Here is a 27464-nt window from a genome sequence, read left to right as displayed (position 1 = left end):
TCATCAAACTGGTTGTTGAACAGAAGATTTCTGCTGCATCACCCAGTTAACCCAATAAGCATTATTACATAAATCTAATTATGTTTTGCTTTTGGTCATTTCTTTGAAAAATGAGCAATGGAAATGTGCACGTCAGGGATTTTATTGATGCATTAAAACCTCATGAATCATAAATCAGTTAGTTGAGAATGAGTTTCGCGTGGATCGGAAAGCTAATCGGGTCTCTGAGGTGTAAATGCGTCCAAGAAGACGGTTTTAAATCTGAATCCAGATGGATTTTATCCCAAAAAAGATGGCACAACTAATGTGCTGTGGGTAGTTCCTTAGCATTACTCCCTGGTTATCAGCCCAGGTATGCCATGCTTGGAAAGGAAAGGTTTTACATGTCAGCGTCAAAGGAGCCCTTCAGTGCGTCTCATCCGCCGCTGTCCAAGGTGCTGATCTGCTCTCGCTGTCCAACAGAGGTGACTGAACCCTCTGTGAAATGTCCGTGGTCCTGAACTCCTGTCTTCCACAGGCAAAAGCTGCTTTTTTATGCCATGAAACCCACTACGACGTGTACTAAGAAGGAAGTTCAACACAGATTGTGTTGTTACACAACAGGGTGCTTTCTCCTCAACTCTTTCCTCTTCATGTTCTGTGCACGATCACATAAAAGGAAGTGTTTGATGCACCGTTTAAAGCTCCTTTCACACAAACACACACTGATTGCCTGCCGCTTCAGTCATGAGAAAAGCCGGTTTTACGAATGGTCAAATGTGAAGAATTTAAAAAAATCAGTGATGTAAACACGACAAAACAGGACAGAAATCTGAAAAATTGTGCAAAATAGCCAAAATATCTGCCTGCCATTTATGTCGAGCTGCATAAAGATATTCGTTTATAACTCAATCCTAACAAGGTGCGTGCAGCTCTGATAGAGCCCCATAATTATAAGGTAAGACTCTCAACGCATAGACTCATTTTATTATGGGTAATGGACTCATTAATTCATGGAACTGAAACTAAATGGTGGATGTTGTCATATCGTAGCTGAAATGCGAATCACGAGCATTAACTGACTGTCTAATCCGAGCTGACAGCCTTCTAAGTACCCGCCCTCGATTTAGATTTTCCTAAATTTAAGTCCAGCCACTATTCTTCAAAGTTAGCTAAATTCCTTCATCAAAAACCTCCTGTATATGTGTACAGAGTACACCTCCCACACCTGTTATACATATACCTACATGCCCGTCTTTTAACCAACACCAACAGACGTGTGCACATCACTCCTGTTCTTAACTCCCTCCATTGGCTTCCTGTCCTTTATAGAACTGATTTTAAACTTTTAATGTTGGTTTTTAAAGCTCTTAGCGGCCTCGCCCCATCGTATTTATCTGAGCTTTTAACAGTCCTGGTAGAGCTCTGAGGTCAACATCAGTTTCTGCTGGAAGTGCCCAGGTCAGAATACAAACCCTGGGGTGAGCGAGCCTTTTCCCAAAGCTGCCCCCAGGCTCTGGAATAAGCCCCCCGTCCAGCTGAGTCTTATCAACTCTGACAATGTTTAAATCCAGGTTGAAAACAGTTATATTTAGCTGTGCATATGACACCTGAAAGTATTTTATCTGCACTCTTCACTTTTAAATTAATTAATTAATGATTATTTTTAATGGGTTTTTTATTTTTTATTTCTTTTTAATGATTTTATTGCCTTCTTGTGATTTTATGTAGCTGTAAAGCACTTTGAATTACCTTGTGTACAAATTGTGCTCTACAAATAAAATTGCCTTGCCTATTTCTGACCTGGGCCTCTTCAGATCCAGGCTAAAAACCTACTTATTTAGGATGGCTTTTAATACCCAGTAGTATGATGGCACTTTTATCTTTTTTTATCTTATTCGATTTTGTTGTATTTTATTGCTTTCACTGTTCTTTTATTGTTTTTATTTGTTTTTACTTATTCTTCTCTTTATTTATTACCTGCTGTAAAGCACTTTGGTACACCGTAAGGATTGTCTGCAAAGGGCTGTATGAATAAAGTACATTTACATACGACATCTTTATCCTCCTTATTTCTGTCCAGCTCAATAAAAGAACGACTTGTTTGTGATGACTGAAGCTCACTGAGGAGCAGACCTGACTGCAAATAGAAAAAACTCCTCTCGGAGCCGACTGACAGAATCTTCCAACGTACAGTATTTTCATGCTGATATGGGAGCTTCATTGTGAATCCCATTGTGTGTCAGATAAAGGTTAGACCTTTGTTGTCCCCTGGATTACCTCGGCCTCTCTGAATAGTCAACTGAAGGATGGCTGATATGAGCCGACCGCAGCGTTACTGCCTGCCATTGTGCTGTTTGCTGAAAGGATGATGACAGAACGGCTGCTGGAAATCAATAAGAGATGCAGGGAGACGGTGAAAACGATGAAGAATACACCGAAACGAGAAAGAGCATCTTTGTGTGCGTCTAAGCCGGGAGTTCTGTGGTTCACGGCTGAGAAAACACGCTCATTTGCAGTACTTTGTGCCTTCTTGTGTCTGCGTGTGTTTGCTTAGAATAAAATGTGAATCACTGAAAACTAAAACTCTGCCTCAGGTCACAGTCAGAAGGATTAAAGTTCGCTCCCTCGTCCTTGGAAACGTCTGTACAAGTTTATCAGACTGAGTTTCCGTGGTGGCCGCAGGATTTAAGAGTCCCGTCTGAGAGATACTGTAAGAGTTGTGCGTCTTTTCTCAGATGAGTTCTCAGGCAGGGTAAAGCTGACATTCTCCAAACTGAATCTGCTTTTGCTCCCTGGAGAAAATGCACGGCTGGGAAACCTCTGCCCCAACTTCTCTGTGCAGCATCGTGCTCAATTAAACAAACATTTACAAGTAAAAACCTGCACAGAAAGCTAAAAACACGCCCTCCGCAGAGGAAATGGACCCCAAAGCCTCTGTAATTTCCACCGGTCCCACCCCACAGACTGAATTATGATCCGATTACAGCTCACTTTGCTTTAAGAGTCAAACGGAAATATTTGCAGTGAACTTTGCCCTTTAATTAGCTTCTAAGAATGAGAACTTTATCTATGATACGACATCACAGTTAACGACGAGAAGAAGAATCTGGCTCAATATTCACGTCATGGTGGAGGTGAAATCCTCCGTCACCTGCACACTGCAGCTCGTGTTTGTGTGATTTCTGAGGCGGAGCTTAACCAACGCAGGAAATGACAAACACGCACAGCATGATGCAACGAGGAGAAGGCGGGTGACTCCATTTAGAGACGTACACAGAAGTTTACCTGTTATATGAGACTGCTGACAGTGGGGCCTTTTTATGAGGCTGTGCAGCCACAGAAAAAAAACATTTATTAATCCATCATATTCTCAGTGTTTCATAAGGATCCACACTTATATCGAGCTGTGGGGGGGCTCTGTGGAACAGTCTGGAGACAGAAATAAAACAAAGTGCAATTATAATTCTGTTTAAAAAAAAGGTACAAAACAATATTTTTAAACAAGTACATGGAAGAGGAAGGACGATGAGGGATAAATATATGAACAGAATAGGGTTAATTGTTATATTGTAATTTAATTAGTATATGGTATATATTTATTTATGGGGATAGTTATATATATATATATATATATATATATATATATATATATATATATATATATATATATATATATATATATATATTTACAAGGATATGTGTGTAGTATGTATTTATTTTTGTGATTATATATTTATTTAGATATTTAGGAAGTGTATATATGGCATATATTTATATAGGTGTATTGTAGTTAGGATATTTACAAACTGAAGAGTAGTTAAAAGGGGTGGGAAACTAAAAAAGTATTGTACTTCTTCCCATTCCTTTTTCCAACAATGTTTTGTTATGTATTAGCACTTTATGTGATTGAATTTGTATTTTTTTTAATTTTCTCTTTTTCTTTCTTTTGTATGTAAAATAGTTACATACATTTTCTTTTATATACATTTTCTAAAATAAAAATCTATCAATCAATCGATATCTTTTGAATGCAGCACATATCTGTGACCGGAAGGAGTCGGTGTATACCGAACATATTTAGATTATGGGATCCGTACAGAGAGCAGCAGTCTTCTGATGCTTTGTTTTGGTTTGAGGCCACATCGATGACGGTGCCGCCCGACTCTGTGACTCTGGCTGCCAAGCTCACTCACACTCATGCTGGCGTTTCAGGGGAACTTTGAATCAAATACGTTTCATCCCGTTCTTTCCAAACCTTCCTTTCTAACGCTAATAAGGATTTCTTTCACTCTCTGTTAAACTACTTGTAAGTATTTACTTTTGTATTCTTTCTCATTTTATGTTACATTGTGTGTAAACTGTCTGTATGACTGATTTATCTGGTTATTTTTAAACTACTTAATGTTGGTTTGATTCAGTGTTTGAATGAAAATAACGATGTCCAAGATATGCACCGAATAGAATGAAAGAAAAAGAGTTCAACAGTATAAAAGTATGACAAAATAAAAGTGAAATGCAGAGCTGGTCTAAATCTTTGGAGCTGCTTTCTGACACACACTGACCGATATCCCAGGAGCCCGGGCTCTCCAGCTCCCTGCGACCGATGAAGTACCACACGCAGGCCATCCAGTGGGCCAGCAGGGCGAACATGGACATGAGCAGAGTCAGCACAACGGCGCTGTACTGCGAGTAGCGCTCCAGCTTCTGCAGGAGCCGCAGCAACCGAAGCAGCCGGACCGTCTTCAGCAGGTGCACCCCGAAGTACTGCGGAGATACATGCAGAACACATCAGTTCACACACACTCTGAGGCAGAAACAAACCCTAAATGTTGCTCAGTCTGACCACCATCTGCTCTCTGTTCGAGGGTAATAATTAGGGCTGGGCAACGATTAAAATGTTTAATCTAATTAATCACATGATTTCCCTGATTAATCACGATTAATCGCATTTGTACGCAAAATCCCAAAAATGAATCCAAAAGTAGTGTATAGCTTTTAGCTTTTAGTTTTATTTTAAATGTGCTGCCATATGAATGAAAGTGCCATAACATTTGTTGTGCAAACACACTTTTAACATCAGCATCTTTCTGTAGTTTTTATGTAGAAGCCTCGCTCCACTGTCTGTTTCCTTGAATGACTTGCTGCTATCAGTTGTGTGTTTTGCCTTTAAGTGATATTTTAGACTGGAACTACTACGCTGAGAAGACAATTCAACTTGGCAGTGTTTACAGATGACTTTGGTTCTGTCGACTCCGCCGTCTGGAAGAACTTTAAGATGAAAATGGCCGAGTAAAAGTTCCGTACCCTTCTCCATGTTTGGTGGATCCACCGATTACTTTCTTTTCCGGTTCCACAGCAGACAGCAGCAGACTTTTACAAAATAAAAGCCTGTGAGCAACAGACTTTTACAAAATAAAATAAATAATAAAACAGGGGTGGTCGGTGGCGTAGTGGGTTGAGCAGGCGCCCCATGTACAGAGGCTATAGTCCTCGCTGCAGCTGGCCCCGGTTCGAGTCCCGCATCAGACAACCCTGTGCTGCGTGTCGTTCCCCCTCTCTCTGCCCCCTGCTTTCTGTCTCTATGAACCAACCTTCCCATCCATTAAAGGCACAAAAGCCCCCCAAATAATTTTTTGTCATAATTTAAAAATAAATAAATATATAGAATAAAACCTGAGTTAATGCGCAAAATAATGCGTTAAATAATTAACGAGTTAACGCGATAATAACGAGTTAACTCGCCCTGCCCTAGTAATAATTCATCAAAGACATGGATTTGTATTTCCTTCAGTGTGTTCGTGTGTTTGTCTTTGATGGAAAACAAGAAGCCTGATCGTCACATACTTTAGAAATCTGTCACATGCTGTTCGGACGTATCATTTCTTTACATTTTGCTCCAGACTTTTCTTGGAATCTTTTAAAGATGTCTTGAGTAACAGTTCTCCAGGCTTTCTGAAGGTCTTTCAGGGTCTGATGGAGGGATGAATCCTCCCCGGACCCCGGACCTCAACGGAACAAACGCAACAAAAGGCAGCCCACATCCAAAGAAGAGCTTTGGGATGTCCTTCAAGAAGCCTGGAGAACTATTCCTGAAGACTCCTTAAAGAAAGGACAGAAAGCTCGTCTGAGAGGGTTCAGGCTGTGCTGGAGGAGAAAGGAGCTCAGAGCAGATATTCACTTTAGAGTCAAACAAACTGAATGTGAAAAGATGGCAGAATACTCACCACACTGACGTTGAATGCGTAGAGCAGGTCGAAGGGCAGAGCAGCGATGAGGTCCACGAAGAGCCAGGTGGTGACGTAGTGAACGCAGATGGAGCGGGCGTCGTACACCACCTGACCCGATGTGCTCACAAATGTTGTTCGAAAGTTCAGCAGGATGTCTGCAGAGGACAGTAAATACACGTCGTTACTTTTGTGACAGAAACACGGTGAACACAGTTACTCTTACAGGGATAGCGCTGCAGAAGCTTCAGCTCCTGGTTGTGTGGTCAGGGGAGGCACCACCTGCTGCTCCACCTGCTGCTCCACCTGATCGAGCTGCAACAAAAGAAAGAAAGAAAAACCCTCAAACAAACAACCGCTGAAGACGGCTGCAGCGAAGAAGTCAAAGGAAATCTTCCTGTGGGGATGTTTGTTCCAGTTATGGTTTTATTTAGGGCTGGGCAACGATTAAAATGTTTAGCGTCCTTAATCTCATGCCTTAATAATGCTGGTTTCTGATGTTCTATCACAGATTCTCCTCATGAACCAATAATGTTGTAATGCTCAATAACTTTCATCCAATAATGTCTGTTTTGGACCTGCTCTCTGCCCTGCTGTGCATCTACGGTGAAATTAAGCTTCAGGATGAGAAATAAAACGCATGGATAACAGGATAATCGGATGGATAATGCTCGGTGGAACAATTGTTTGCAGAGAGAAAGTATCGATAAACAGGCTTAGCCTTTTAGTCCTAACAAATGGGAAATCGACCGACAGAAATCAGACGCTCAGTAGCGGGTGACTTCTATAATTTCATTGCTGATCTTTATTGATGGAAGGCTTGTATTCACTCGTTTCCATTAAGGCAAATTGTCCGTTGAAGAGCACTCGTGCAAACTTTCCTCGGTAAAGAGGACAAAAAGAGGGCTGTTGTTTTCTGGTAAACGAGTTTGCAGCGAGATTTAATGGTCTGCTGTAAACGGCTCATATCCTCCAACTGCAACATGCATCATTAAAAACTTCAACAGAACTTTTATTACGCCTCACGAGCCTTTCAGGGGGAGGATGTTTGATGTCCCAGCAGCAGGCCGCTAATGCAGGGATGAAAGAAACGGATCTGCCAAACGTTTAGATCCACCTGCTCACTCAAAGGTTTTCAGACGACATATTCAGATTTTACACATAAAGCCACAGACCAGACAAAAAGGAGGAAATGTTGAGAATAAAACTCAAAGTAAATGATAAGTGAGCAAAAAGCAGCGATTCTTAAACGTTCTCGAGATTTAACTTAATTTTAAACAGCATTAAACAAAGAAATTTCATGTTTTGTCTCATAAACTTAACTCCGCTTGTTAACTTTCACTCATTTTCTGTTACGGAGACATTTTATGGTTGGTAATGAAGTAAATCAGATCCACTGGATTCAAAGCCGGCCTTTGAAAGAGTCGTTACAGAGCGGGAGAAGGAAACGTCACAGAGCGGGAGAAGGAAACGTCACAGAGTGGGAGAAGGAAACGTTACAGAGTGGGAGAAGGAAACGTTACAGAGTGGGAGAAGGAAACGTCACAGAGTGGGAGAAGGAAACGTCACAGAGTGGGAGAAGGAAACGTTACAGAGTGGGAGAAGGAAACGTCACAGAGTGGGAGAAGGAAACGTCACAGAGTGGGAGAAGGAAACGTCACAGAGGGAGAAGGAAACGTCACAGAGCGGGAGAAGGAAACGTTACAGAGTGGGAGAAGGAAACGTCACAGAGTGGGAGAAGGAAACGTTACAGAGTGGGAGAAGGAAACGTCACAGAGCGGGAGAAGGAAACGTTACAGAGTGGGAGAAGGAAACGTCACAGAGTGGGAGAAGGAAATGTTACAGAGTGGGAGAAGGAAATGTTACAGAGTGGGAGAAGGTTCCCTGAATGTGTTGCAGGTCTGAGATGTAGAAATGATGTTTGTTAACAGGTGACATGAAGGTAATAAAGTTTTTAGCAGAGTTCGGTCTCACCTAAAATAAACAGGATCTCTACGAGGATGTCGCTGACGCTGGGCGGGCTTCGGGGGGCGTTGCCGCTGCCCTCGTCCCGCCCTCCCACCACAGTGAAGCAGACGTTATAGGGCACAGTGACGGCCACGTAGAAGGTGGCCAGCAAAATCAGCCAATCCCAGCCAGCCTTGAAGGTCCCATAGTGGAGCAGGATGAAGCGAGATTTCTGAATGGCCGCTACTTTGTACTCCGGGATCGGAGGCTTCTCCCCAAACATGTTCTGGATCGGACGAAAGAGAGATGAATGTCAACAACACTTCAGGCTTCAGGGTTCCACAGTTCAAACTAATATCTGAGTTCTTTTAATTGAATTGTTTTTGTGATGCATTTTATTTCCACAATAAGACAAAAATGTATTTAAGGTAAAATACTTTGGGTAAAGCTTTGCAAGAACATAGGAAGCCTATGAAAACTGGGAATATTAGTTTTGAAAAGATAAGTAGGCCCACATTAGTGCTGGAAAGTTTGTGAACCCCTTACAATGTTTGATATTTCTTTATAAACACTCTACACTGAGCCCACAGGATAATATTATCCTCTTATTTCTTTTCTAAACATATCTTGTAGTTACTTTGTTGTAAGTTTTTGTGGATTTTGTGCACAAGGAGACAGAAAACCGCGTAATGCCAAGCCCTGTCTCGCAAGGAACTGAATGGAACCTACAATGCTTTGAAGGCAGTGTCTGCTATTTTGTTGCTGTCTTGCTAATGCAGTCGACAGTTGTGCATCAACTGGGGTTCCTTCTTGGCTACAGACTGTGACTGCATGGTGTTGAGCTTTGCTGTTTTGGTGACACTGAAACCTAAGGAGGGCATTTTTCCAATTTGTGAAACCTTTGGAGGAGAAGGCTGGGTCTGCCTTTTTGGACAGCATGCTCTTATTTATGGTGTAAGTTTTTATGCAGTGGAAGCACAAAATTCCCTTGACTGTGGGGCTATAATGAAGCCACGGATACCGTCTGTACCACTGTTCCTGAAACGGAGGACTTTAGCAGGAAGTTTCTGAACAGGAATGCATTTTGCGTGAGGCTGATTTGGCTTGGACTGAATATCCAGGCTGTCCCCTGCACTACTCTGTTCTTCACTGCTGTCTCCCTCACTACTCTCTCTGTCTGGACCGGTTTCCTTAGAAAAAAAGACCACACTCAATTAACAAATGGCTCCGTTTAAAAATATGAAATGTAACCTAAGCTTATGAGTTTAAAGGGATAATCCGGAGTAAAATGCACTTCAGATCAATTTACGGGATGTTGGGAGTACATACGTTGAGTTGACATCAAAATCATGTCATTCAGATGTGTTTTGAGAATTTCGATTTGACCGTTTTTAGCCAAAAGTCGTTAGCCTGGAAGTGACGGGGGCAAATCATGTCACCGCTACAAAACGCTATTTTTATACCTCTTCTACAGCTCCGAACAACATAACACTTACGTGGTAGTGAGTAGAGGGTCCCTAAAGCCAAACCGAAGTGTCCCGATGTCTTCATGTGGTCGGATAGAGAGTCCAGAATGAATTTACTCAAGCCAGTATCTTTCCGGAAATGTTGCTGCTGCAGCTGCCGCTTAGACCGTGGTGAAGTTAGTTTGATATTGGTTTGAAAAAAAACAGACACCTTATTTCCTTATTGTGAATATCTGTCGAATATCCAATTTCAAACCAACTTCACCACGGCCTTTGTAATAATAAGTTATTAACTAACTTATAATCACAAATATATTTCATTTACAATTTACTGGTAACCATAACTTTATTTGTTTTGGAAACATTACGTTTATGTTTTGTATTTTTCAGGTAGTCTAATTTAGAGTTTAGAATCAGAGTATCAGTGTTGCACCAAATAAATTAATTCCATTGGATTCCTTGTGCTCGATGTTTACCTACCTCAACTGTCGTGTTTTTCTTTTTTCACAAATATGGGAACGATAGTCAGAAATACCATTAAAATGCATAGTTTTATGTAAAATAGCATCACAAATTTTCGCCGACCTCCTGGCCGGCTGTTTGGGGGCCCAATAAAAATTATTTTCATGGGGCCCAAAATCCCTAGCGGCGCCCCTGAACACATGCATGAATAAAACTCTCATTTCTAAATTGGCCAAATACACACAAGTTCAATACATCCAAAATGTTCAAGATTAACTACTGAATTCTTCATAAAGTTACAGGTTTTTTTTGCGAAATACATAAGAAAATGATAACGCGATTGACGGTATAGGATGAGGCTATGGACGTGAGTTTCAGTAAGATGTAAATCGCAGGGGAAAAGGACCATAACATTAGCCCGATAGCAATAATAACTTAGTAACTGAGGCAAAGTTATGTGTTACCGAAATGTGGCTGTCTACATCGACATAAATTAAATGCACACGTCGTTTTCACAGTAGGTGTTATATTGCATCCGAGTTACTGATGTTATGACAGTAGCTGCTAATTTTCTAACTAGCATAAGGTTAGCATAAGGCTCGACTAACTTCAAACTTAATTAATTTCTTAAGCGGTGTCAATCCGGTGAGTTGACCTTTTCTTTAAAATTAACATTAGTCTTGTTTTAAGGACATTGAACAGAGTGCCCAATGGAACCCTGTCTGTAGCAGCAGGATGGACCAGCGAAAACAGCCAAAATGGATAGAAATGAGCTATTGTTGTGAAAATGGTCTCCTCATTTCTTATTCTTGATAAACAAGCTTGAACTGGGACTCAAGGTCTTAAATAGTGAACTTCTCCTTTAACTAAAGTCAGAGAAAAAAATGACATTTACCTCACACAACACGGAGAAATCTGTCGCTTTCCAGTTCTTCCTTCTGACCTTAATCTCCCATAATTTCTTCCGTTTTTCGTCACAGGGGAAACGGTGTAGTTGTTTCCCCTGACCCGGTCTTACACGACAGCCATATGCACTGCAGCTTGGCATTATATTGGCATAACAACTAATAATAATTTAATAATGTATTTGAAGTGTTCTGATATAGCTCACCGTGGGGATCGCTGTATGAAATATGAATATTGGTAGCAAACATGGCGTCCACGAAACACGTGACCAGCACAGAACCAATCAGCATAGCGGGATAGCTCAAACGTTCGAACCCATAGTTGGCCATTGCCAAACTCTCTCTATAAGCGGCTCTGGGTTCTATAAGCATCTCCCTGAAATGAGTTTTGAAAACCACATGAAATATACCTGTCTGGCTGGTGGAGACTGACTTGCAGAGCTGCTGAGTTGTGGCTGACCACCCTTAAATTAAGCAAAAACTTTTTTTTTTTTATTGTAACAACACATCAAAAACAAACATTGAAAAGGCAGGGTACAGTGCAACAACTAATCAAAAGAGGGAAAAAAATTATAAGTTGCCATTAAATCAATAGTCCTTTCGGCATTTCGGCTGTTCAGTCCTTCTAAACAGTTTAAAATTTAAGTTCGTTTTTGAAAGCAACAAAAGATGGTTTCCTTCCTCCCCATTTACATTTATGAATATGGTATTTTCCCAAGATTATAAAAAGATTTAAAATAAAGATATACGGTACACAAAAATCATCTCTTTCAAAGAAAAGTAAAATATCTTTCATACTTAAAGTGCTTATGAAACGAATTTTAATTGTTGGAATTTCACAGTTTTTGCTGCTGATTCTAAAGGTTCCAAGCCTTGCGATTAAAATGAGATATTGTCTGGATAATAATTTATCTGGGAAGTCATGTTAAAACGGGCTCAAAAGGAGCCACATTTTGTCTTTTTGTGCGAATTCATTTTTTTATGCTTGACGTCATAGGGTTGACAGAAGTTCTAATGGCGGCATCTATGGCTAAGACATCAAAGCACGGCAGAAAATATTGTGTTGCTGAAGGGCCAAATGGTGTTAGTTGCAAAAATAGCAGCTTCACTGAAGGCATCTCTCTGCACATGTTTCCCAAACTAAAAAATCCTGGAACTGAGGCTGACAAGGAGAAGGCAAACACAAGAGCACGGTGGATCGTATCACTGCCTGCTGCCGCCTGCCGATAGCTGCACCTGTTACGGTGTTTGCTGCTCGGAAGCAGGGGCCTGCTCGGTCTGCTCTTCGGTCTGCACACATATCCAGCTAGAATTTGGCGCCGTTGTGAGTGGCTGGCCGTCTACCTCTGCTAGCTTTTTTTTGTGTTTTGTCATGTTTTTATCGTTTTCATCACTACTGATGCATGATCGCCCGAGTCTCTTGAAAATCAGAGATTCTGTGGACATAATATCGATCACGTCAGCGATCAGACAAAGCCACCGCCACCTGTTTTGGCGTCTGTGCCCTCTTACCTATGGCATCTACCTGGTCGGTTGCCACGCAACAGCCGTCGCAGAAGACGTGGAAAGAGAGGTGGAGTAATATGCCGGCTGAAAGCCCACCTGGCTTTGCCCTCCACCAACAACGCTCGCCATCTGCTGTCTGGTCTCTCGGTGATTGCGCCGGCTACGACATCCGAGGCTCCGTGGATCAGTCCTACCGATGGCTGCTGTCGGTCGTGCCGAGGCCGGGTGCCCATCTCCCTGCCGCCGACCCGTGAGGATCCGCAGACGGGGCCGCGCACTGGAGGATCTCCGACCCGTTAATCCACGCCATTGTTTATTAAGCTTACATTAAAACCATGTTATTATCACATACATTTTTTTAAGTGGCTGGATTTCAAAGTGCCCCTTCGTTAGGTTTCAACGTGTCAAAGACAGCGCAGCAGAATGCCATATCTGCCAAACCGGCATGTTCAAATCTTTTCCAGTTTACCACAGCAAACATACACTATTGTGTCATTTGATGGATAACAACCTAATAATAATCAGCGTGTAGTAGGAGCGATGGCTGTTCTGTGCCGAAAATGGTAACTTTCATTTCCATTACCCATACGGAGGTGCAGAGCCTCTACAATATAGATATTAAATCGATTTGTGTGGCTTAAATTCAACGAAAGTTTTTCCACATAATGTTAGAGGTGTGTTCTTTCGACCTGCTGATGTTTGTATCAGAATTTTGGTTCCTTTATGAGATATAAGTCCATCAAATGTATGTTGTTTTCGCAGCCAGCCATGCTAGCAAATAAGGGAGTCAACCCTATGACGTCACGGTCATGTGGCCAATTTCGTACCAAAGGCCACATAATTCACACTTTTAAATGGCCGTTTTAACAAGTTATGCCCGGAAAATTTAGTTCAAGTTGGATTGATGGTTTTAGAAAAAGACAAAAATTTAATTTGAATGATAGATGAACATTCGTTTCAGTTCATCTTTAAAGAAACATGACAAGACCATACCTCACAACACAAACGCTCAACCTCAATCCAAAAAAATCTTGAGTAAAACATTCGTAAAATAAATGACAAATAGACGTAATACCACAGAAAACACATAAATCTGGCTGATCAATTTTGAATCTTTGTAAAAGTGTGTTTGTAGGGTAAATTAAATGTAATATTTTAAATGACACTTCCTTGACTTTATTATTTAGTACATATTTATTAAGGCCAGGCCAAATCTTATCCCAATCGACATAGGCAAACAAGCCATTCCAATAACTTTTACACCTTGGAGTAACAGGTATTTGTATCATCTGTCTTAACCATTTATTATTACATTTTCTATCTCTAATGTTTACACCATTAAGAAATAGATTACTGTAAATGTGTGGATCAGACTGCTCGCAGGGAGCTTGAGATAGTATTCTCATAAAACCATTAGGAATAGCATCAAATACAATACTGTACTCTCTAGGCTGAATTGGGACAGCAAATTTATTTAAAAATTCTGAATATGTAAGGAACAAACCTTGACTGTTAAAGGATAAGACTAGAGATGCACCGATTGCAAAATTCTTGGCCGATACCGATTTCCGGTTTTTGAGGAGGTCTGACCTGCCAAAACCGGTTTTTCCGATACCGATTTTCTATCTAAGAAATAATTATAATCATATAATAGACACTATATTTGTTTGGCTTGAGTACCCTTTCCCAAATTTAATACAAGTACCCTTCTCCCAGACAACATTTGGCAGTGCTGTGTCAGAAAAGTACCGCCTACTTGGTCATTTGTACCGTGGACTCAGGTGTTTCATCAGTGCCATGAACTCCATTATTTTCCTAGTGGTGGCGGTGGACTTTTCAGTGTTGATGTTGAACATAGCAGCCACGGTGGAGGGTTGTTGTGGTTGCTGCGACTCTGCTGCATCCCTCCTATTAGCGGCAGTGTCCTCCTTATATTTGCTAAACAAACCTAGGTGCTTCTTTTCCAAGTGGCGTACAGTGGAAACCGCTTATAGTGATCACGTTGGTCCAGAGCGAATTTGAACACTATAAGCGGTTGATTACTACAACCAAATTAGTATCACAGGTATTTCACTTATTTTTTTATGCAGAATATCATCTAAATACCATTTGTATCGTTTTTCAATGAGAAAAATTAAATGAAACGAAACGAAATGATGTGAATAGCTTCAGCATTTACTGAATTTTATTATCATGCAAGTTTAATTACAGTACTGCGCAGTGCGCAGACATACTGTAGGCTAACTCAAATACAGTACGTTACTTATTCTCTGCTGTGCCGCCGGTGCATTTTTTTTTTTTTTACAAGTCTGAAAATAAAGTTTGAATTCAATCCGCCTTTCAGCACCCTGCTCGGATCTATGCTCCTCCGTGCCGGTGTTCTGTCGATTTGTGCTACTTGGCGTGAAAACGAAACTTAGAAAATTGGCTCGGCGCATGCGCAAAACCACCGGCCTCCCATCTTACAAGAACCAGCCTGGAGCTTCCAGCGGTCACACGCGCATTCAATCCGCTCTCCATCACCCATCCTCGGACACATGCTCCTCCATGACTTCCTTTTTCCAGCCATGATTCGCGCGCTTGCTGCCCGGTGTCAACTCGTTACGTTAGCTAGCGAGGCAGAAGCAGACGTCCAGAAAGGAATCAAGGGAGTAAGAAATAAAATAGCTACACGTAGTTTTAAAATTATTTTTGCACATGTTTACATTCATAAAATGGCCAAAAATGAACATTATAAGCTGATTTCTTGACCACTATAAACAAATTATTTAAACAGCATTTGTATAGAAATGATTCTGTCCCAAGCCTACTATATCCGTGACCACTATAAGCGGTTTCCAAAGTTTGTTGTTCCAAATGTCTTAGGCGTTGATCCTCCGCGGCTTACTTTTGACTTGCAAGCATTACAAACAGCTGTTTTGGGTCGTCCTGGCACAAAGTGAAAAAAGTCCAAATCAGTGACATGTTTTCTTCCTGAGTCTTGCTAGTTTTTAGCTGTTTTGCTCTGGGCGCGTTGTGCTGCTACGCACCGCGCATGCGGGTCAGTTTGATCAGCCGAAAACCGGAAATTACGACTGTGACCGGCCGGTCACCGATTGGGGCCGATTGGATATAAAACCGGCTTTTTTAATCGGTGGCCGATTGATCGGTGCATCTCTAGATAAGACCGGTTTTTTTACATTGGGCCCTTGATTTCACATTATAGCATGATGTTCTACTCACCCCTGCTTGTTGTTGGTCATTTGGAGCTGTTCCGAAGATATTCGCGAGGCGTCTGGCTGCTCTCTTGAGATATTCGGCCATGAAACGGTTTCCTATGGGCAAGCTTATACAGGCACAAACTATGCTGTTTATAATTTATTAATTACTCTACACTAGCACTGATAACGTGGAGGTGCGCCGCTTACTTAAAAAAATCCGGGTTAATGTAATTTTGATTTTTTTGTCGTAAAGTGGGTGTTACTGACGTCCTCGTCGTGCTACTGCCACAGACAGCCCACAGACCTGCTGCCTATTTATTCATTCGGCTAAAATTCAAAATTAGTAACCCGGATTTTTTTAAGCAAGCGACGCACCTCCACGTTATCAGTGCTAGTGTAGAGTAATTAATAAATTATAAACAGCATAGTTTGTGCCTGTATAAGCTTGCCCATAGGAAACCGTTTCATGGCCGAATATCTCAAGAGAGCAGCCAGACGCCTCGCGAATATCTTCGGAACAGCTCCAAATGTTCAACAACAAGCAGGGGTGAGTAGAACATCATGTTATAATGTGAAATCAAGGGCCCAATGTCAAAAAACCGGTCTTATCCTTTAATTAACTGAGAAATAAACAAGATGTCATTACTAATCCAATTTTCAAAAAATATAGATTTCTTTTTAAAAGTAATGAGATGATTGCTCCAAATAATCTGTTTGTGAGGTGAGAAGTTGTGTGTGTAGGTCAAAAGCCAACAGAGGGGGACTTGTTTATGAAAATTAGACAACTTTATGGGGAGCTTATTGACCTGAAAATTACAGTGAAGAAGGAATTCTAAACCACCAACTTTTTGGAAGATCAGGTTTGGAATAAGGTACCATATCTTGTTCTTGTTTTTGATATAGTCTTTGATCCAGTTTACTTTGAACATTATATTAGAGGAGTGAAAATCTAGTGCATTTAGTCCACCACGATCATAAGGGTTACTTAGTATTTGTCTGTTTAGATAATGTGGTTTATTTTTCCAGATAAAGTTAAATAAGGATGAGTCTACTTATTTGACAAAAGATTTTGGGGTATCGAGAACCCTAGCAGGATAAACTAATCGAGACAGACCTTCCGTTTTAGAAAGTAAAATGCGTCCTTTAATAGAAAGGTCTCTCATTAACCATAAATTAAACCGTTTTTTTATTTTAGGGATGAGAGGATGAAAATTGCAGTTAACTCTTTCTGTCTCATCTTTACAGATGTTAATACCCAGATAGGTGACCTTATCTGATACGGGAATGCCTTCAAGTTCAGTAACAGAATAATTGTCTTTTAGTGGGAAGAGAGCACATTTTTTAATATTTAGGTGCAGTCCAGATATATTTGAAAATTCCTTGATACAATTAATGACCTTTTTTATCTGCATTTCATCCTTGAGGAAAATAGCTGTGTCATCAGCTAATTGGCAACATTTTGTTTCTTTACCAGAGATATTAATGCCCTGAAAAGGGTTGTTAAATAAATGCATGGTCAACATTTCCATTACTAAAATAAATAAAAATGGTGCAGCAGGGTCACCTTGCTTTATACCTCTAGATATGCTGAATCTGTGAGTGGTACCACCTGGGAGTTTCACCGAGCTATTACAATTACTGTATGAAGTTTTGATAGCCTTCTTAAAGAAATGACCAAACCCTGACAAATCTAAAACATCAAATAACGTGTTATGTCTTACTGTATCAAAAGCTTTATATATATCAATAAATAAAATAAAACTGTTGTCAGTCAAAAGTTCTCGATAATCAATTAAATCCAAAATTAATCTAATATTATTACTAATATGTCTACCTTTCATAAACCCAGATTGGCATTTATCTATAATTGAAGGAAGACAAAGCTTAAGACGTTGTGCAAAAATATGTGCAAATATTTTTGCATCATTGTTAATTAAAGTGATTGGCCTCCAGTTTTCAATCAATAAGCAATCTTTATTAGGCTTAGGTATCAGAGTAATTAGACCTTGGCACATAGATGTAGGGAGTTTCCCTATCTCTATAGCTTCTTTAAATACTTACAGAAATTCAACAATGTTATCTTGTAATGCTTTGTAAAATTCACCTGTAATACCATCATTACCAGGGGATTTATTGTTTTTAAGTTGACTAATACTTTTCTTAATTTCATTCAAAGATATATTCTGGTCACAGATTTTTTTGTATCTGGTTTATTTGCCTAACATTCCTCAAGGACGACAAGAAGGGGAGTGCATTACACGTTGGGTCTGGCTCTGTATATAATTTACTGAAAAATTCTTCAACAAAGACAGATATTTCCTGGGGATTTTCAGAAATAGAATCATTAATTTTTAATTGGTGTATGTTGTTAATGCTGGCATTTCTTTTTTCTAAATTATGAAAGTATTTAGTGTTCTTTTCACCTTGTTCTAGCCATTTGCGCCTGGAGCGAACAAAGGCACCTTGCGCCAAGTTCTCATATATATTGTCTAATTGCAACTGCAGATCTGATAGCTTCTCAACATCCATTTGACACAGAGTCTTTTTCATAAATGGCCATTATCTCCTTAAGAATGTTATCCTGTTGACTTCTTTTTATTCTGGCCATTTCCTTTCCTCTCATAATTGCAATGTTTCGAATCTGGAATTTAGTATATTCCCAGTGTTTTCCAAAAACTTGCTCTTCTTGAGCCTTGTTCCAGTTATCAGTGACAATATCTTTTACTGTTTCCATAAACACAGGATTTTTCAATAGGGTATTATTAAATTTCCATATGTTGAACTTTTGTGCAGTTGTAGAATCATCCATTTGGAAAGAAAGAGAGATAACCTTGTGGTCCGACAAAATTGATGGATTAATTTCTGTTTCGGTCACCTTGTCAATTAGTTCATTTGACACAAGCCAAAAATCAATCTTCGATTTTCTAGACATATCTTTGTTATTCCATGTGAACTTTGTTTGCCCTGGGTTTTTTGTTCTCCATATATCACAGCAGTTCAAGTGCAGACATATGTTTCTAAATTCACAGTAAGAACCTCCTATGGGTCTTGTTGGGAAACAGTCTTTAAGGGGGTCACTAATAGAATTCCAATCTCCTCCAAATATAAGTTTAGCATTAACAAAGGTATTAGAGCCAGAATCTGCTCCTCAAATTCTTCAAACAAATTCCTGTTTCTCACAATACCATTGTAACCATAAATGTTACCCAAAATAAAAATATTGTTCATAAATTCGACTACAAATATGATCCATCTTCCAAAGTTGTCACATATACTCTTACAAACTTTCCCTTTAAAAGAGCCTTTTAAAATGGCCACCCCAGCAGAGTTGCTATCACCATAAGACATCCAGAGGGCACCCCCCCATTGGCTTTTCCAAAATTTGAGATCTGAAAGTAAAGCATGGGTTTCTTGAAGAAAATAAAAATCAGCCTTCAGGTTTTTGCAAAATAAGAAAACAGCTTTCCTCTTAATTAAATCACGAATACCCCTAACATTAAGTGAACATAAAGAAAGTGCCGTACTGAGCACTAGAACCAGTCGAGAAAATGAACTACCAGAACCAGTATAGATGAACTCCACCTTTGAGAGAATTGTTATGAATCGAGACTTCAGAAGTGATTGAAATTGCCCAACTTAAAGTGTCAATTGAAGATATATGGCTTGAGCCAAAAGCTGACATCAAATGCAAATAATCAGTTGTAAAACTGTGTAAAGCAGAATTAAAAAGTGTAAAGCAAGAGTAAAGCTTACAGCAGACCATTTGAAGGTCTGCTTTAAAAATAGCAGAAGTGAGAATCAAACGGTTGTTTTATTCCCAAGCCGGGACTTCTGTACCATCGATCATGGCATTCGCACCAACGTAGAATGCCTTCTTCCCTTCTTTGCGAGCCCTGTCGATCTGTGGCCACAGCTGGTTGCGTGCCTCCTTATCCTTGGAGGTGAGGTCTTCTCCAAACTTCAGCTTGTTATCTTTGAGGAAGTCAGATTCCTTTGCACATCTCCACACCCGGTCCCGCGTAGATCTCAATGTGAAACGAGTGATGACTGCACGCGTTTTATTTGGTTTCTTTTTGCCGATCCTGTGAGAGACCAGGGCCGTAGCCAGGATTGTGGAATAGGCGAGGTCCATGATGCGCGCGCCGAAATTTTTACAATGTATTAGAGGTGCACCGAAATGAAAATTTGTGGCCGAAACCGAAACCGAATAATAATTAATCACTTGGCCGAATACCGAAACCGAATATTACAGTTCAGTTAAGTTATCAAAAGTTAGATTTTTCACCATTTTTAAATATTGCTTAAATATACGCCTTACAATAAATGTTTAGACATGTTTTTCAAAGAAAATAAATGTTTATTTGAAATCTTCAAAAGTTATTACTAATAACTAGAGATAAGTTTCATTAATTCCCATTTTCAATTCATTCTGGGTTTCTTTTCATTCATTTCATACAACAAAAAATACAACTCCATTTCATTCACTTTTTCCTCAAGCTTTGCCATTCTGCCCTCCTGCTTCTCATTAACTTGCTTCACAATGATCACATCAGCTTTAACCGTCTGAACCTCTCTTGCTAGGAATTCTGTAGACTCTTTCAGCGACTCAATAGAGTCTGCATTTTTCTTGATCAAAGACGCTAGAGACTCGGCATTTTCTTTCAGTTTTTCTGCTCCCAACCTCACGATGTTGCCTTGCAGCTCGGCCAGTGTAGGTTCCATCTTTCCCTTTTTCGTAGCAGGGGTGGAAGGAGTAGAGTCGGGGAGTAGTACTAATTCAGCTTGAACATATGTATGTCCATTAGCTGACATAATGTCCATGTCGTCTGCATTTTGCACGAGTGAAGTAAAGGAAAGATTTTTTTTGGCATTGCCTTGCTCTCTTGACCGCTTGTCCGCCATGACAGCTAGCACCGTTAACTAGCAAACGATGAGAGAAAAAAAAAAAGACGTAGTATTGTAGATTCCAACAAAAGTTACTCTAGGCTACAGTTCGAAATATATTAACAGGGAACAATTCCCTCGATTCGGTAAGTCCAGAAAAAAAAAAGTTTAGCGAAAATTAAGGTGAAGTGTTCATCATCAACTGACTAAGCGACCATCATCTCGGCTCCTCTCATTAAGCAAAAACTTGGATGATATTGGAAGCTGCTCGGACGTCCATTTCACTGTGTGGGGACGGGACTGAACAGGTTTTAACAAGACTATTTTGTGTGAGTAACTTACCTCCCCGTCAGACAATGACTCCGAACAAAAGTACCTGTCACCTCTCAACTGTTTTCCCGCTATCACCGCTTAGCAACCAACCTAGCAACAACAAGCCAGGCAGCTACAGGAGGTGAGCCAATCACAGATAGCGAGGCTGTCCCCACCAATGACACGCCGTCTTTGAGAGAAGGAACTGCGGAAGGGGAAAATTAACCCTTTGTTTCCCGAACGCTGTGCAATTTCCCATTCAAAATTGGTATGGACATTTTATACGTATCCAAATATTGGCATGGACACGCAGTGTTGTATAGTAACGAAGTAAAAATACTTCACTACTGTACTTAAGTATATTTTGGAATACTTTGTACTTTCCTCGAGTTTAAAATTTTTTGACAACTTTCACTTTTACGTCACTATATTTCCGAACTTAAAGCTATGGTAGGTAATCCTAGAGAGCTAGCAAGAGAGCTAGCAAGATTCGAAAGTGTCCACTCCTCTAAGCTCCACCCCCCCCTCCCCATTCCGTCAGTGCTTCATCCAAAGCCGGTGGAACCGCATGCGCACATGGCGCAGGGAGCCGGCAGAGGGGGGCGTAGGCAGAAAGCAGAGGCATCTGATTGGTTTTTTGTAGGCGACCAATCCGATTGGTCAGCTTTTTCTCAGTCCTGCAGCTGCCACAGAGGTCTGATTATTTTCGTCCCTTTTTCTAAATACATCTTGTATAGATTTCTCTCAGGATAGACGGACCATTTCACCCAGTATTACAAAATGTGTTTCTGAACAGGATTACCAACCATGTCTTTAATTGCATACTTTTACTCCAATACATTTTCATAGTTCGGTTTAGTTACTCGTTACAAAAAAAAGAGAGAGAGAGAGAGAGAGAAAAAAAAAACGCAACAGTGTTTTGACCCCATGCATGTTATGCCTGCCCAAAGACGTGGAAATCCTATCTTACAGAAATATTTTAGGTTTTACGGTAGTTTTACAAAAAAGTCTTCCTCTTCAGATGCCAGATAAGCTGCAGTTCCCTCCCAATTCTTTTTTTCTTTTGTATAATGACCGGTTGTGTGTGCACCTCCTATAGCTTGTGAAGTACAGAAATCGTAACAGCTTTTTTTCTTGGTGATGTTGGCCACATTTTCTGTACTGAGTTATTTTATTTATTTTTGAGAAAGGTTTACAAAAGGGGTTTCAAACTGGACTCCCTCTTCAGATGCCAGATAAGCTTCAGTTTTCTCCTATTTTTTTCTTTAAATTTTGTTTATAATGATGGCAATAACAGTAGCAGCCTTGAAGAAGAAAAACTTAAAGGTTCACAAAGTTTGTATTTTCTGTCTAAACCTGGTCTAAACTTTGCCTGCACTTGGTTGTGTGTAGATTTTAAGTGTATTTGACCTTCAAAGTTTACCAAAGTGTAAAAAATGTCATTCAAAATGCATTTTCCTTGTTTACTTTTTACTTCTACTTTTCATTACATTACTTAAGTACATCTATTTTTACAGTAATTCTCATACTTAAGTACAAGACGTTTCGGATACTTTAAAGGGACACTATGTAATAAATTAAGTCATTTATTAGCTCAAATCAACATATTCATTCATAAGTTAGTCCTCATTGGTGTAAAATGATCTCTGTCAAAAATCTCACTTATCCTCCTGAGTGAAGAATAACTTGTCTGTATCTACATAGAGCAGGTAAGCTCTATGGAGGCTGCCATGTCCTTCCGGTCTATGAAAAGTGCCGAGAGGGACATAAAGCACTTCGAATCGCGATTTCCCCACCAGGCCTACAAGCAGAAATGACGTCATTGTGACGTCATTTCCGCCAAATGGCTTATTACAGCCGCTAATGCTAAATAGATTTTATTCCTTGGCACATATGTCTTTGTGTTCATTAGCTTTCTTTTTGTAAGTGCATCATCTTCTTCTTTTTATTATTATTCCTATGCTCCCCCTGGATATCTTCTTTTTGGCGTTATGCTCACATTTGTAAACTGTTATTTTGTTGATTTACTAATAAAGTTTAAAAAAAAAAAAAAAAAAATGCTAAATAGATTTTATCTCGTAAATGATCCCACTAATAATGCATTGATTGTTACCAAACTTCTGCCGTAGTACACATAGGCTCTTAACTCACAAAACGAGGCATTAGAAAGTTTGTAAGTTTACCGGGAGTTTATGTACCGCTGCTAATGCTCTTATTGCTAACGCAGGCTAATGCTAACGCTGCGTCGACGTCACTTCCGGTAACTCCCGGAATATGACTAATTGCATTGCTTGCACACCAAAGGAGATGTTATGTTATCTGACATGTTATCTGTCATCTGTATTCATAGTGTTGTTGTATGTGTGTTATGTAATCCTTTGTACTGTGTGTTTTGATTTCTTTTTGTTTGTATGGACCTTGAGTCTGAAGCTATAGCTTCTTGAATCTTGACACATTCCGCTTGCCGTAGTTCAAGAAGTTGCAGCGCACATTTGAAAACGTGAGGCGCTAGAGAGCAAATTCATTCAACTTTGCAAAATAAAATTGCACCACTAGTTGGGGGAAGAAATTACATAGTGTCCCTTTAAGACTTTAATTCAAGTAACATTTCAGTCAGTGACTTGGATTTTTACCAAAGTCATATTTTGGAGGGGTACCTATACTTTTACTTGAGTGTGAGATTTCAGTACTTTATACAACACTGTGGACACGTCCATACGCAATTTTACGCCCATGGTCAAACACCAGCTCAGCCTCTCATAAGTCACGCTGTCCTCAGCCTTGGTTACTCCGAACACAACAACACCCTTTAAAATATGATTTGTTGATCTTTGGAGGTTTTAAAACATGCTGTTTGTAGACTAAAGCCTATGACGACCCCCCCATCTACCCTACCCCACACCCCTGATATGGGTCTGGATCACAGATCTGGTCTCTGTCGAAGAAATTTGTGAAAAAACCTGCTCATAATAAAGTTTTTGATCTTTTATGGTGGCACTGCCACCTTCAACACAGCTGTTCCATGTTCCAGGGTTCATATTCACCCATGAGGGTTCTGTTTTGGTTCCACAGAGCACTTTGTAAAAAACTTTAGTTCTAAAGGAACAGTGTGAAACAACTACTGCCATCTAGTGGTCAAGTTGGAGATAGCAGCCATCTCAAATACATCTATTTCAATAAGATAACATACTTTTTCAAGGAGAAAACAAGACATTTTGGTATCAGCCCAAAGACGTTTGTTCTTCATTAGCGATTTAAATCGGGGAAAAGTCCAAATATTCTTGTTTTCCACCTTCTGCTATCCCAAAATCTCTTCTCCTCTTCATGTTTTCAGTTCATTGGCAGCTTCGTAATCCTTCATTTCTCAAATGTCTGCATCAACAGCCACTGATTGATCCACATTCTTCTTCTTCGCTGCCCTCTGATACTCCAACTCCTTTCTATGTTCCTTTCATGGTTTGTAATACGTCTATTGTCCCATTAGAAGGAGCCACAGTGCTTATGGATAGAAAGAGTTGATTCAACGGTGTTAAAAGCATACAGACTGATTCAGCCAATCACGCACTCTACCCACTAACTTAAAAACAAGACAAAACTGAACCATCACCACAAACACAATGTTATTTATCCTGCTACAGATTTTAGAGTCAGCGAGTTAACAATAACTGCTCAAAATCAGCATGTAGAGACCTTCCAAAAATTCCCAATTCATACTTTCAGAGGAGCTCCCGCATCGGTGGGAGGAGCTCCCGCATCGGTGGGAGGAGCTCCCGCATCGGTGGGAGGAGCCAGCCTCAGTGGGAGGAGCCAGGCCTTCTTGTGCTGTGAGGTTAAATCTGCTGTGTGTTTCCACACTCCTCTGTGAGCCCAAACGAAATGGGAAGACAAAATGACATAGCTCAGCTTTCATACCATCTGTTGGGTGATTAAAGGAGCTTTATAATCCTCTTCATGGTTTCCTGCGACAGCTCTCTTGTTTCCTGTCAGTCAGACAGGTGCAAACAGCTCCCGAAGCTTGGCAAAGATGCTCTTTTAGCTGCAGACTCATTTGCATATTCAGACTTGTGCAGCTATTTCTTTTAGAAATGCAAATTACAGACTGGTTGCATATATTTTTCTCTATTTGGTTTGCAAGCTATTTGATCAAATTGTTTTGTGTCATTTTGTGTTTTATCAATTTATTTATTCATTTGTTTACTTAATACAAAGTAAAGAAGTTGAACGAACATCCTCCAAGTGTGGCCAAAAAATAGTTTTTGTTTCATTTTGTTGTTCCACTGAAGTGTTGAAAAGTTTTGTGTCCTTATTTTAAAAATCATGATCATTAAAACTACATCCAGTGAAGTAATAACTTACAAGCACCACAGCGCTGAGCTGCTACACTGAACGGGTCGGTGTGGAGGGTTCAGTTTCAGCTGAGAAATGTTTGTGGGTGTGTTGACCTTTTGAGTTGCAAAGCTGGAGGAACAGTGTTGAAAAACAGCAAAGATAATACAGTGTGACAGACAGAAAACAGGATTTCTGCAGCAACAAGGTGATTCCCAAAGAAAACTTGGCATATCTCAGCATGGTGTGCAGTGTGTCCTTAAAACATTTGAGGAAACTGGACAAGTGGAGGACAGAAGAAGAAGTGTCAGGCCTAAAGAACTATCTACAGCAGATGAACAGGATCTGAAAGTGATGTCCTTAAGAAAGAGGAAAAACTCCAGCAAAGACCTGACACAGGAGCTGAGAGATGCATCTGGACCTTCAGCTGATCCATCTGCTTTTGGCCCAAGCCTCATCAGAAATGGGCTCCATGGAAGGGTGGCTGTCAGGAAGCCGTTCTTAAGGAAGGGAAACAGGGAGAAAAGGCTGAGCTGTGCCAAAGGACACAAGAAGTGGGCTGAAAATCAGTGGCAGCAGGTCTGATGGAGGGATGAATCCTCCCCAGAGCCCGGAGCTCAACATTACTGAAGCAGTGTGGGATCATGTTGGCAGAGAACGGAACAAAAGGCAGCCCACATCCAAAGAAGAGCTTTGGGATGTCCTTCAAGAAGCCTGGAGAACTATTCCTGAAGACTCCTTAAAGGGATAGTTCGGGATATTTGACATGAATCTGTATGGCATCACCATAACCAGTGTCGTGCATTCAAACTGACTTACCCCCGACAGTGTCCTGTGAGCCGAGTTCTTGTCCAGTGTTGGTCAAGGCGAAAGTAGTCCGGCTTGTTTGCTGGGGTCAAGAAATTAGCGCGTTTTTCTTCCCAAAACAGTACGTGTGCTAAAGAGTGATTTATTTCATCACAAAAACCGAAGCCGGCAAAAGTCACTCCTCGTTATCACTTGGGCCCTATACTGTCTCTCATTGTGTATCAGTGCGCACGTCATTCTGACCGCGAGCTGTGCGCACGAGTTCACTTTGTTTACTGCTCGGGAAGATGTCTGACAACGAGAGCGACGAGGAACATATTGACTTCCGTTCAGAGCCAAGGGGGTATCTTCATGAACCCGTTTATACTGAGGAGGAAGTTCGCCAAATGGACTTAGATCGGGCAGAAAGAGAGAGGGTGGACAGAGAAGTGATGGAAACAGAAGCTGGAGCCAGTGCTGGAGCTGCGATACCCAGGGTGGCCGACAAATCCTGGTGCACTTGTTTGAAGTGCGAAGTAATGCAGACAGAGGTGGAATGTTACTGCTGCCACGAGTGGGATTTAGTTATGCCCCAGATACAAAACCTTAGATGAGGATGTCGGCGGCCGCGGGACAGCTGCTGCCTGCATCACAAATAACGGTGACTTCCCTGCACTCCTGAATGCAGGCGTCTTGAGAACTTTTTTCCATGTTCCCAAGATCAACTGGAAGAGGCGTCCCAGACCAGCTGGACCCGATGGCCAGTTGTCTGCAGAGTAAGTGTTGAGCACTGCCAAAGAACAGAAAGACTCGTGCGCACAGCTCGCGGTCAGAATGACGTGCGCACTGATACACAATGAGAGACAGTATAGGGCCCAAGTGATAACGAGGAGTGACTTTTGCCGGCTTCGGTTTTTGTGATGAAATAAATCACTCTTTAGCACACGTACTGTTTTGGGAAGAAAAACGCGCTAATTTCTTGACCCCAGCAAACAAGCCGGACTACTTTCGCCTTGACCAACACTGGACAAGAACTCGGCTCACAGGACACTGTCAGGGGTAAGTCAGTTTGAATGCACGACACTGGTTATGGTGATGCCATACAGATTCATGTCAAATATCCCGAACTATCCCTTTAAAGAAAGGACAGAAAGCTCGTCTGAGAGGGTTCAGGCTGTGCTGGAGGAGAAAGCAGCTCAGAGCAGATATTCACTTTAAAGCTGCTCAGAACTGAACTAACTCTGTTTCTGCCTCAAATTCTGGGTTTATATCCATGTTTGAACATGTTTCAGTTAGGGCTGGGCAACGATTAAAATTTTGAATCTAATTAATCACATGACTAAATAATTAACGAGGTAACGCGATAATAACGAGTTAACTCGCCCAGCCCTAGTTTTAGTAAATCACTGCACTTGTTTCCTGTTTTCCTGGCAACACACACCTTATTCTTCCCTGGTCCATTGT

The 27464-nt window shown here is 40.6% G+C and overlaps 1 protein-coding gene across 1 annotated transcript in view; it reads right to left on the bottom strand.

Annotated features, from left to right (window-relative positions):
• The window catches only part of kcnh3 (potassium voltage-gated channel, subfamily H (eag-related), member 3), a 225150-nt gene that overhangs the window by 36280 nt on the left and 161406 nt on the right, over window positions 1-27464 (bottom strand). The window contains exons 6-8 of the mRNA XM_075480199.1: window positions 8181-8439; window positions 6207-6364; window positions 4545-4746 (exon numbers count right to left, since the gene is read on the bottom strand). Coding sequence (XP_075336314.1) covers window positions 4545-4746; window positions 6207-6364; window positions 8181-8439 — 619 coding nt within the window. The remainder of the gene's footprint in view (window positions 1-4544; window positions 4747-6206; window positions 6365-8180; window positions 8440-27464) is intronic.

This window comes from Odontesthes bonariensis, chromosome 12, assembly GCF_027942865.1.
Source record: "Odontesthes bonariensis isolate fOdoBon6 chromosome 12, fOdoBon6.hap1, whole genome shotgun sequence".
NCBI lineage: Eukaryota > Metazoa > Chordata > Actinopteri > Atheriniformes > Atherinopsidae > Odontesthes > Odontesthes bonariensis.
The sequence above is the reverse complement of the archived record's forward strand: the minus strand, read 5'-3'. Positions and strand labels throughout refer to the sequence as shown.